The sequence below is a fragment of the Nematolebias whitei genome, chromosome 3, assembly GCF_014905685.2.
Source record: "Nematolebias whitei isolate Nwh7 chromosome 3, NemWhi1, whole genome shotgun sequence".
NCBI classification, from domain to species: Eukaryota; Metazoa; Chordata; class Actinopteri; order Cyprinodontiformes; family Rivulidae; genus Nematolebias; species Nematolebias whitei.
In genome coordinates, this window is record NC_056500.1 from 9,977,238 (window position 1) to 9,989,823 (window position 12,586).

Consider the following 12,586-nt stretch of genomic DNA (forward strand, 5'->3'; position numbering starts at 1 on the left):
TGTGTGATGAGGAAGTAATATGAATCACATTTGAAGGTTGTGTAAATAAAAAAAAAAATGTGTTGTAGTATTACAGTAGTCCTTTGTATATTGTGAGGAATTTGTACCATGAAGTCCAGCAATAAGTGAAAAACTGTGAAGAAGGAATAATAGTACAAGTATTAAGTAGTATATATATATATATATATATATATAAAGACATTTTAAACCCTTCCCACACTCTTGCAATAATCTAAACAATGTTTTTAAACTCTAAATGCTGTAAAAGATAACAGAATGTCATGATTTCCCTCTCTTTGCCTTCACTGATCTCAGCCACCTGCATGCGTTCTTGGCCACGCCCACTTCTCCGCTCTGCACTGAGAACAGCTGATCAGCTGCAACAGGAACCTTATCCTGCAGTGCGGGCTGCACAAAGGTGCAGGAGGTGCTAAATAATTTTAAATATTTTAAATAAAAATTCCATGCCGATCGTGCGAATCATCCGTCAATCAGCCAATTGTGTGTCATGTCCAATCTTATTTTGAAAAACCACGATAGAGCGAGTCTGCGATAAACGAACACGAAGTAGCGAGGGACTATTGTATATCTAATGGTGCAGTTTGAAAGACTTTACTCCACTTGTCTTCAAGATAAATTAAGTGCAATTTGGAAATGCGGGTATGCATTAAATGTAAACAAAGCCATCAGCTAAATTTGAGGAAAACCAGGTGAAATCTTTAGTCACGTGATTGACCTGCATTAGACAAGACGCATTAACCACGAACATGAGAAAAATACTTACTTCACAGATTTGCTTTGCCTGGTCTTCAGGTACTTTCAAGCAATCATTTGAGAAATAATCTTTTGTCATATCTTTATGCTCTGAAAAGGCCTTACAAAATTCCAACAACAGCGAAAACGCTACTTAGAAAACCCCAAAATACACAAATAAATGCTCCAGAAACGCACAGCCGAGGGACGGCAGCGCAACACGAACAAAAGCCTTCACTGTAAATGTCTCCACATCTCTGCCTCTGTTCAGCTTTTCAACCGCAGTCACAGCGAGCGCCTCAGAAGCTGCGTTTCTATTCTAGTGTCAGCCAGAAAAGGCCTCAGTCTCTGGTTCAGCACCAGTTTCTTTCCCCTGTCATCTACCGTTTGCCTCTGAGAACCAGCAGGGGAACGCCTCCAAGCATTTATCCCGTAAACACACACAGCCTCGTGCCTTTTTGCCTTCTTTTGCACATTGAAAGCCTTTGTGAGCGCCGTGGTAAAACAGCAACCAATGGAGCCTTCTCCCTTTGCTGGGAACATCTATGCTGCATAGTTTTCATCAAAATGACTTTGCTTTGTTTGTCTCACTTGTTTGTGCTTCTTTCTTTCTCCTCACAATGTTTTCCTCTCACCTCTCTGTTCCTCTGCAGTGAACGTGTGGAAGAACTTCCTTGGTACATCGTTGTCAGAAATGTGTGAGTTTTTTTTCTTCTCTCGTGTGTTTTCAGGTGTTTGTTTCCTGTTAGATATTTGTCTCTCACATGTCACGCAGGATGCCTCCTGTTCTTTTCTTCAGCTGTGTGCAACAAAATGCCAAGAAAAGCAAATATTAACACTCTTTCTGACAGTGTTTGTTGTCAAATGAGCCAACAACTCTTTCAAATGAGTGACAGTTGTTGTTCAAAATGATGTGTGGTATCCAAAAAGAAGCTTCCCCTACGAAAAATCGTACCTTTTCAAAAATAAGTGCATATTTTTGTAACCACTCAGGACTGAGTTTCAAGTTGTGAACAAACAGATTATAAAGAAATGTATTTTATTCATCTACATGTGATTTGACATCCTGCTTGAGTAGGCCAAAGTCCAAGAATCTTATTTCCTGGCCCCATCCTGAACTTCAGGGTTGTTTTTTTCTTCTCTGGGACATTGTAGCATTTGTTTCAAGTTAAAGGAAAACATAAATATGATAAATAATGTGTTTTTTATGTCTAACTTTTCCTTCAGAAGGCCCAAGCTGCCTGTTTCTGTGTGTGGTGACGACAAAATGAATTACACCTGCTTCAATGGAGGAAACTGCACTGACCGGGAGCTGTCATGTGACTGTCCCCCAGGCTTCATTGGGCACCGGTAGGAGACAGGAAAACAAACAAACAAACAAACAAACAAATGTCAAAAAATGACTATAAAATACTTAATCAAATAGGATCCGGTCCAATGTTAAAGCCATCTCAAAATTAGTTTTATGGGTAGTTTTATGTCAGTAAACTCTTTTAAACAACTTTTATTTGGATTTGGAAATACACAGAAGACATATTTACCATTTTGCTCAGCAAATAACACAAACAAACTAAAAATGTTGTAAGACAAATAAAGAATATAGCCAAGAAGAAGTGCTAAAAAAGCACATTAGCTCCAAAAATTTGGTAACGAGTCAGGCAAATTATTAAAAAAATAACATACCGTATTTTTCGGACTATAAGGCGCACTTAAAATCCTTTAATTTCTCAAAAATAGACAGTGAGCTTTATAATGAGGCACACCTTATGTATTAATTCTAGTTGTGCTTACTGACCTCAAACTGATTTTATCTGGTTATTGTGAATGAGTTAATATAAGTTTGACATATCCGACTGTTTTGTTTTGCTCAATGTGCTTTATAATCCGGTGCGCCTTATAGTCTGAAAAATACGGTAATAATATTAGAGCATAACTATAAAAACAGAACCAGCTTTGTTGTGTTTTGTAACACTTTAACAGTAAATTGAAAGTAAAACAAAATTTCCCATTATAAATCTGCTGCAATACAAATAATCTAATAACAATAACTTGATACGAATTGAAATAATGAGGCAACAATCAGGTAGGTTTAGGTTTATTGTCATATGCGGATCAACACAAGGTCAACAATGTAATGAAATGCTCAGGACAAGAACTGTCTCGACTCACAAAAAAAATAAAAATAAAAACAAGAAATACCAAAGCATGCAACAAATAATCAAACAAGGCGCCAAAATGGAAAAAAAAAAAATTCATCTACACCAGCATGGTCCTATTAGCAGAGTAGTTCAGTTGGCAGTGAGGATATCTTAACAACATGGTCCTGTTAGCACCATGGTACTGTTAGCAATGTAGTTGTGTTAGCAGTGAGGTTCTTTTAGCAGCATGGTACTGTTAGCAGTGTGGTTCTATGGTTCTGTTAGCGGTGTGGTCTTGTTAGCAGCATGGTCCCATTAGCAGCATGATGATAATAACGACTGCGGCAATGGATAATGATTGCCCTCCAAAACCAGTAACACAGTACGTCAATGGACAAAAAGTAAGACTACACTGTGAATACATCTATGTCCACATGACAGGTTTATTACTAACTTTATTTATTTTTATAAATAGAATGAAACCAAAGTGACCCCAGGGTTCAGCCCTGTGGGATACCATTTATTCAGTTCAACACAAATCAAACTGAAATTTTTTTTTTTTTGGGGGGGGGGGGGGGAGACACACTCCATGAAATATTTCTGAAACCATTTGTAAGAAGCTTAACCATGTACAGGTACAAGTCTTTGTGTCTTTAAAGAAAAACATTTACGTGTCAAGTGTTTCTTGTGTTTTCTTAAAGTCATGATGATAAAAACGAAAAAATATAAAATTACTAACTTTTTCTATTAATCGAGGACGATCATTCTTACAGATCGGTTTGCTTTGATTTTTGATTGTGTGTGTTTGTGTGTGCGTGTGCCTAGATGCGAGCAGGAAGTGGATGAGTGCAAGTCCAACCCGTGTCTTAACGGAGGTTTTTGCCGCAACCTGGTCAACAAGTTCATCTGCGTGTGCGACATGAGCTTCGCTGGAGACGTGTGCCAAATGGATGTAAGCGACATTTACTTCTATGTGGCTGTGCTGCTGTGGCAGAACCTCTTCCAACTGCTCTCCTACCTCATCCTGAGGCTGGACGACGGGCCGGAGGTGGACTGGGGGGGGAACGACTGAGTGTGTTTGAGCGTGTGTCTTCAGGACTCAGCAGACAAATGTTTGTGCGTTTGACTAAATTACTGACGAGAAAAGACAAGAAAGAGAGGGGGCATTACACAGGATTCTGGGGTTTTATATCCAGTACTACAGAAATATTTTGTGCCTTAAATACTTTTTGTAATTGGCAGCACTTTCTTTATTGTAGGTATTTATATAAACAGATTTAATTTGCTTATTTAAACAGCATGGACAGCAAATGGATGCCCTGTAGTAAATTTGTTTTTTATTGCAGATAAAATTGTGTAAAGTTCAATCCAATCAATAGTATCAACCCAGTATTGTCCATGCAGTAGTAACTTACAGCTGTTAATATTTTTGTTAGTGTTTTTATGCCCCCTGTGAGCAACATGTGAACATGCATGTGAAAAATAGGCAACAAACTAATTTATGGCTCCTGGACCAAAAATGCCTTGCCTTTCCAGACATCTCTCCTTTTACTACCCCAGTTTTAAAACGCCACAATGTTGAGTAAAACGTATATAAAAACAAAATGCAAGTAGTTGCAAATATTTTTATTTAATATGGAACAGAATAAATGTTGAAACTAAGACATTGTTCCATTAAAAAAAATAATTTTGAATTTTATGGCAGCGACACGGTTCAAAAACCTTCTGTGGTCACGCATATCCAAATTTGAAATTAGTTTTAGAAGCCATATATGTCATGGCCTTCACAATAAAGAGGTGTGGAACTGTTCCACCTACAGCTCCAAATCCTGCTTCTCTGATGGTATGGGGGTGCATTAGTGCCTATGGCTTGACAAAGAATAAATATAAACAAACTAAATGCACAGTCTTATCCAGCAAAACATAAATCAGCAAAGAGGATCCACCGTTGAGCAGCTAGAGTGGGGTGGCGCAGAGGTTAAAGATGGTCCTGTAATCGGAAAGTTGCAGGTTCAACTCCCCAGACTGACATCAAAATGTTGGTGGAAAAGGTGAAACACTCACACCTGCCTCCACCCTCATTTGCCCCACTCTGGGCCCTTGAGCAAGGCCCTTAACCCCCCATCATCTGCTCCCAAACATGTCTCTCCTGAAAATGAGTTCTCGTGACTCAATGAGACTACCCGTATAAATAAAGGTTGAATAAATAAAATAGAACAAGCAAATAAACAGCTGTTTTATAAACTGCAATTAACGAATAATCACGAGCTCTATCACTGCAGACTGGTCTGGAGCTGCGAGGAACTGATAAATATGAATAAAAGGTTTAATGTGTTTAATATACAAGCTATTTAAATGACAGATCCTTAGCTTTAAAGTTGTATTCTAAGTTTTAGACCTACATAAACCTGCAGAAATCTTCTTCTCTGTGGGTCAAATAATATAAAATCTGGAGGTTTTATGTTGCAAAGGGAAGAACGCTCTGCGTTCCATAAAGACATTTTTGGTAAAACTGAGAAAAATGTTCAAATCAGAGTTATTTATAATGTTTCCTGCTGACAATATCCTGTCAGTCTTGTTTGAACTCGATTTCAGGAGCTCGGTTACGGAGGAATATGTGAACTCTGGAAAACAGTGTTGTAGCTACAAAAGCTCCTGGGTGGCCCCGGATGTCTCACCTGTTCTTGATGTGCGTTCAGAGCGGAGCGTGACTGACTGCTGCGTGTTGTTTTCAAACCAAAGAAGTTTTTCCATCTCTAAAACCTCTCTGTCTGAGCCAGAGATATTTTAGGCCTAAATTCTCCGCGGCTCTGGTTGAAGCGCAGCTCCAAACGTTCCTCTGCGTTGTTGTGGTCAACACGGAATCAAACCCGTCCTGTGGGTCTGTCACGTCGGACTAACCGTGTGTTACTGCTCGACTTTCTCTGTAACTTCACGTTTGTCCCTTCATCGTTCTCCATCTGTTTGTCTTTGTTGTTGAATAAAAAAAAAAAAAACTGCTTTCATTTGTTGCCTGTCCTCTTTTTATGTCTAAACTCATTTTTTCTTCCATATTTCCCCATTTCTTTTTGACTCTCATTTCCAGCTAACTGCACGTTCAAATCTTCTCAGTAACTTTCATATGGTGCGTTTGCTGCAGTCAGGTGGACACCACGGCATCAAACGCAGTTAATCCTCTTTAACAAGATGTAGATCTCAGAATAGCCTGAGTTCAGAAACAGACGGCCGTCACGCTCACACACACTGAGGACACGGTGCATCTCGGTTATTTCTTTGACCCCTTGATTTACAGAGCCATGAAAATAGATCAGCACCCTCCGTACTTGGTGCACATTTTAGCACATTACAACCACAAATTTCAAAGAATTCACTGGAATTATATAAATAAAAAAATATTAACAATGAATACGACAAGGGAAGATTGGAGACTGACCGATGGATTGATGCGGCGTCTGCAGTATTGCAGACACTGTGCCAGTCCGTTGGGGTGAAGAGGGAGCTGAGCTGTAAGGCAAAGCTCTCTGTTTACCAGTAGGTCTACGTTCCTACCCTCACCTCTGGCTACAAAACTCTGGGCAGAGACTGAAAGAACGAGATCGTGGATACAGGCGGTTGAAATGAGTTTCCTCCGCAGGGTAGCTGGACTCTCTCTTAAAGACAGGGTGAGGAGTTCAGTCATCTGGGAGAGACTTGGGAGTAGAACTGCTGCTCCGCCACATCTAGAGGAGCCAGTTGAGGTGGTTCAGACATCTGGTAAGGATGCTCCCTGGGCGCCTCCCTAGGGAGGTGCTTTGGGCATGGCTGACTGGGAGGAGACCCCAATGAAGACCCAGGACACGCTGGAGAGATGCCTCTCAGTTGGTCTGGGAACATCTTGGAGTCTTCCCAGAAGAGCTGCTCAAGCTGCTGCCCCTGTGACCCGATGACAGAACAAGCAGAAGATAATGGATTGATGGATAAATGCGACATTTCCAAGGAGGGGTTAGTGAACAAACAGCATCATGAAGACCAAGGAATGCACTAAATAGGTCAGAGATAAAGTTAAAGAGAAAATGTGGAAGGACTTGCTCAAATAAACCAAAATGGAACTTTTGGCCTGAATGTAACACACTGTGTTCAGCAGAAAAAGAACACTGAGCACTTAAAACATACCATCCCCACTGTGAAGCATGGTGGTGGCAGCATCATGATGCTGCTGCTCGGAGTTGATGGGAAGCAGATGAACAGTCCTGGAAGAAAGCCTGCCTGAGGCTGCAGCGCAGGGGTTCCCGGTCCAGCAGGACCACTCAAAACATCCATCCAAACCATCCCAATGAAACAGATTAATCGAAGCATTTTCATGTCTCCGTCCAATCAGACGGAGCTTGAGACATTCTGCAAAGAAGAATGTGCAGACTTTAGGATCTAGATGTGCAAAACTGGTGGAGGCAAATCACACATGACTTGTAGCTGGCATTGTAGAGAAATGTGGTTCTTCAAAGTCAGGGGGATGAATATAAATGCACATTACACTTTCCTGAACTTTATTTGTAAAAAAACCATATACTGTACAGAAAACTTCACAACTACACAATACTTTGAGTTGGAACGTGAAATTTCAGTAAAATACTTTAGACTGCGGTTGTAACGTGACAAAATGTGGAAGCGTTCAAGAAGCGTGGAGACTTTTACAAGACCGTCACTCAGTAAGGAACCTCAGCTTTAAAAATAATGAAAAGTATTTAATTAAGCTTTATTAAAGCTGAGTTAGAGACAAAAACACAAGATTTTACATTTAAAGTCTTAACCATCACGTTAGCGTTGACGTCGTGGTTCCACAAACCATAACACGTTTACAGCTGCGTGCACAAGAACACGAGTGTAAAAAGCAAATCCTCTAAAGGCCAACATGAAAATACATTTAGTTTTCTATCTGATAATTATTTCACAGTTTATTTATAGTTTATAAATAAATTACAGCTTCTGTCCTCAGATGAGTTCGTTTCAGTGACGGATGGATGTCGTTGCAGGAACTGGAAACTTTCAGGATGTTCAGGAAAAACACAACCTGCATGTGGCCCAACCAACCACACAAGCCGTTTCATCTAGTCGGAGTGTGTGTGTGTGTGTGTGTCCTTTGCAGGCACAGGTAGCCCTGACAGAGGGAGAAAATGGGAAGCAGTTTTTCAGTGTTGGCACTTATGTGACCATCCTTTGAGAGGGAGAAAAGCAGAGAGGAAGAAATGTGCTTTGCCAGCGAAAAAAGAAGAAAAAAAGAAGCGGCAGCATCTGGCGCTGAAGTGCAGTTTCAGCAGAGAGCTGGTGGCATTCACAGAAGTTTGGTCTGCTTCACAGAAACGTATGAGGGCAGCTTATCTGGCAGACACACACACACACACAGAGCAGGTTGGTAGTGCTGACAGAAGGGAAGCATCTCTGCTGTGTGTGTGTGTGTGAGGCTTCAGGGTGGCCTTGCTGTGCACCTCAGAGACTGGTTAGTTAGACGTCTCTGTGTCGGTGTGTGTGGCAGTCGGTGACTGATGGCAGGTCCTGGCTGCAGGCTGCTCCGGCTCGCTTGTGTCACACTCGCTCTGACAGCCAACTGTGCTGCAGTGACAGGTAAGCACTTTCCAAGAGTCAACAAAGAACTCGCAGCGCGGGGAAAGAAACTCTCATGTCTAACAGCGTCAAGCGCGAGCGCATAAGTTATTTTTTGCCTCGGGATACGGATGGTTGTATTTTAAATTAGAATTACTGTGTTTCCGTGTTGATTGCTCAGTGTAAAGTTTGCTGACTTCTGAGATTATTTTTGTGTAACCTGACAAGTTCTGCATGAAGCTTTTAGTCCTGAGGAGGCTGTCAGTGACAAATTGAGGCGTTGTGGAGACTTACAGCTGTTGTAACCTTGTAGAAACCTCGCAGGGACGCATGACTCGCACACCAACTACAACCACAGGTGTAAGTGCTGCTCTGCTCTTTGCTGCTGCTTAATGAAACTTATCAATCATGAAGGCTTTAATTATTTCTGATTGGCAGTGATCGGTGGCAGGAACTGAGTGCAGACTCCAGTTGTTTCTAGTTGATGGTGATGGTTGTGCATGTTTGTTGTGCGTGAAGGTCAAATTGTCACGAGGCCTTAAAGTTACTCATCGCAAACTATAAAAATAGAAAAATTGCATTTCCTGCGAAAATGCAGTGTGAATGCTTATTGCAGAACAACTTGCTGAAAAACAGCTGAAATGGCTTAACAAACATACTGAAATGTAGCTGAAATGGAATAACAAGCCTAAATTAGCAGAAGAAAGCAGAAAGAACACATATTAGCTGAATTGGGTTTAAATAATCAGAAGTGAGCATAAAAATTAGGAAATTAGCTAAAAAAAAAGGGCTGAAATTAGCAAAAAATAGCTGGATAGCAGCTGAAAAGGCAGAAAGCAACTTAAATTACCAGAAGGAAGTGGAGAGAGCACATCTTTGCTGAATTATGCCGAAAACAGTTGAAATTATTGCAAAAAATATGGAATTAGCTGAAAAAGCTAAAATTAGCATAAAACAGTTAAATACTAGCTGAAAGGAGCTGAAAGGCGCATAAGCTGAAGTTAGCAGTAATACTTTAATTAGGCTAAAAGCAGCAGAAATTTGCACAAAAACTTGAATTTATCTGAAAACGGCTGAAATTAGCTAAAAATAATGCTAAAAGGGTAGCTGAAAAGGTAGAATGAGCTTAAGCAGAAAGCAGCAAGACCATATTTGTGCAATTAGGCTTAAAGAAGCAGAAATGAGCACAAAGATGATGAAATTATCTGAAAAAAGCTATAATAATAATAATAATAATAATAATAATAATAATAATAATAATAATAATAAAATGCTGAAAAGTAGCTAAAGCAGAAAGAAGCTTAAATTACCAGAAGGAAGTGGAGAGCTCATTTTTGCTGAATTAGGCTGAAAAAGTTTAAATGTGAAAAAATGTGGAATTAGCCAAAAAAGCTAAAATTAACATAAAACAGCTAAATAGTTGCTTAAATAGCAGATAAAGCTGTAACTTGTATAAATAAATTGAAAGGAACATAAAAGGCTGAAATTAGCAAAAAGAAGTTGGAAAAAGCACAAAAATGTTGTCGATAGCAGAAATATTCTAAAAGGATCACAAAACAGCTGAAAACAGTTGAAATTAGCTGAATTTGTTTAAAATTTGCACAAGGAAGCTGAAGGAAGCTGAACCAAAACAAAATGTGAAAGGAGCAGTAAAAGGTTGTAAACACATCTAAAGAGCTGAAGGATGTAAAATGAGCTCCGTTCATGTTGTCTGAGAAACAAAGTGGCAGAAAAGGCTAAATATTTCAAAAAGCTAAAGTTGCACCAATACCAAAAGTCATAGCACTCTACTCCTGAACGAGCTGAACATTTTGATATGATTCGTTGACATGGCACAAAAATTGCTGAACAAGAAAGATACCAAAAAACGTACGGAAGAAAAATGGATCACAATAGTGTGAATGCTTCATAAGCACACTATTAAACATCAACAGGTTTTTTAAATCCCAAATTACATCAAATGGAGTAGTGTGAAAGCGTTTACTTAGTGGTTTTCCAGACATGTTGATAAGAAACGTGGGTACGTACTCCATGTAAACAGTGCACTGAGCTGAATCAGAGTGGAAACTTGAATCATGTGACCTACATTAGGCTAGCTGTAGTTTGTGTAGTAAAAAAAAAAGGCTAAATCAGACAACCGTAGGACGTTTAACTAGAAATATAAGAATTAGTCTGCTGTTAAAAAAAGCAAAAAAGGAGAGAAAACGGAGCAAGGCAGCTGTTCAATCTGTAAAGTTTACTCAACAAATCCAAGCAAAGATTCAAACCAAGACGTCATCAAACTTCTCCAGCTCCAAACGGCTGTTTCATGGACGTCGCCATTGCTGACCTATTTTCAGTCACTTCGGCTGTTTCTGTTGGTAAACACATCGTAGCTGGCAGTCGCTCACAAAATTTGCTAATACTTTTTTTTTAAATTCAAGGTCACAACAACCAGATTTTGTTTCGTACTTTCGGTCATCATGACGTTGCAATGAGTAGCTTGAAGTTCGAGGCAGGTTTTAGAAACCCTGGGAGAGAAATCAGGCTCTTCATCTAAAGCTGCCTTCATTCCTACTTTAAAGGACTTGTGTGCATGCGTGTGCGTGTGGGGAGATATTTTGGGTGTAAGCGTGTTGTGCCAGTGCTGCTGGGATCATCCGGCAGCATCTTGGCTCCGTGTGAGTCTGTTTGTGATCCTTCACAGACGGAGCGTGCTCCATACAGCTCGCGGGTGGCTGCCGTGCTGGCACCGTGTCTGGTGGGCTTGGCCGTCGCGGCGATGCTGGGGCTGGCGCTCGCCGCAGCCAAGCTGCGAGAGAGGCGGCAGACGGAGGGAAGTTTTGGTCCGCGGCGGCTCCGGGCTCCTGGTGGTCGCACCCCACCTGCTGAGCTGGGAAACACATCCATCAGCACTTTGGCAGCACGTGTGGAGCGCCTGGTGTAGTGTGAAGGAGTCATGAGAGAGAGAATAACGTGTATGAGTGTGAGGAAATAAAACAACTAAAAGTGTTTTAGCGTTTTATTTAAAGCCACAACACTCCGGGGAGTTCCCAGGTACTCACCTGTGATCTACTCTGTCCCTCCAGCTGACCTCTGAAGATTTGACCTCTGACCTCTTGCTGCCTGTAAGCCTGGCCTGTGTCCTCCTGTTGCTGGTTCTGATCCTGACCTCCGTCGGCTTGGTGGTGGCGCTTAATCGACGTGCCACACACGGCACCTACAGCCCCAGCCGGCAGGAGAAGGACGGATCCCGAGTGGAGATGTGGAGCATCACTCAGCCGCCGCCCATGGAGAGGCTCATATGAGACGCAGAGATTTAACCTTCGGCTGAGGACACGACCCCGTGGACCCACCTGGACATCTGCAGGACGTCGAACCGCACCGCTCGCTCTTTGTGCCAACACGCAAGAAGGAAAACTGGAAAAAAAGTTTGTTGCTTTGCAGATAAAAGCGTCACCCATGTGCGTAAGGGACTGAAAAGAACCCCTTAATTTAAAGAATAAGACTGGTATTATTCAGTTTTCTGTATTTTATCAAATTTATTGTAGTTTAAGCGCACATGTTAAAGTGGGATTATTTTATAGGACAAACTGTGGGATTGAATAGAAATGAAAACACTTACATTAAGATTAGTTTTTTTTTTTTTTTTTTCAGCGTAGCAGAATTAACAACTTCAGCTAGTCGGACACTATTTCTCTTTTACTGGCACTTTTTGAACAAATGCAGATTTAATTTGAAGGATTTGTCTCTTTACTGTCAACACTTAGACATTTTAAAGGTGGACCTGTGACCCAGTAACTGCTTCACTGCATTGTGTATTTGTATATATGCACTGCCATAATTATTCTGTTTGAAATGTTGAATTCTTAGTTGTTTTTTTTACCTTGATTTGAACTGGACTGTGCTGTGTACATAAACTGATTTAACTGTAATAAATCCGTGTGTGCAAAGTTGCTAATCACACACTTTGTGTTTCCTGCTCATCTCACCGGACTCAACCCACGGTTCATTCATTCATTTCTAAATTAAAAAAGGTCTACAAGACCGATGTTGCTACTGTTCACTAAAATAAATGTTCATATTGCAGCCGGTAAACGTCCGATTCAAGAGTTCAACTTTTAGCCACCAAACACTTT

The 12,586-nt window shown here is 40.7% G+C and overlaps 1 protein-coding gene across 1 annotated transcript in view; it reads left to right on the forward strand.

Annotated features, from left to right (window-relative positions):
- The window catches only part of LOC119430428 (protein crumbs homolog 1-like), a 25,164-nt gene extending 13,408 nt beyond the window's left edge, over positions 1-11,756 (forward strand). The window contains exons 7-10 of the mRNA XM_037697834.1: positions 1,236-1,451; positions 1,981-2,103; positions 3,717-3,843; positions 11,537-11,756. Coding sequence (XP_037553762.1) covers positions 1,236-1,451; positions 1,981-2,103; positions 3,717-3,843; positions 11,537-11,755 — 685 coding nt within the window. The 3' untranslated portion in view covers position 11,756. The remainder of the gene's footprint in view (positions 1-1,235; positions 1,452-1,980; positions 2,104-3,716; positions 3,844-11,536) is intronic.
- The last annotated feature ends 830 nt before the right edge of the window (positions 11,757-12,586 follow it).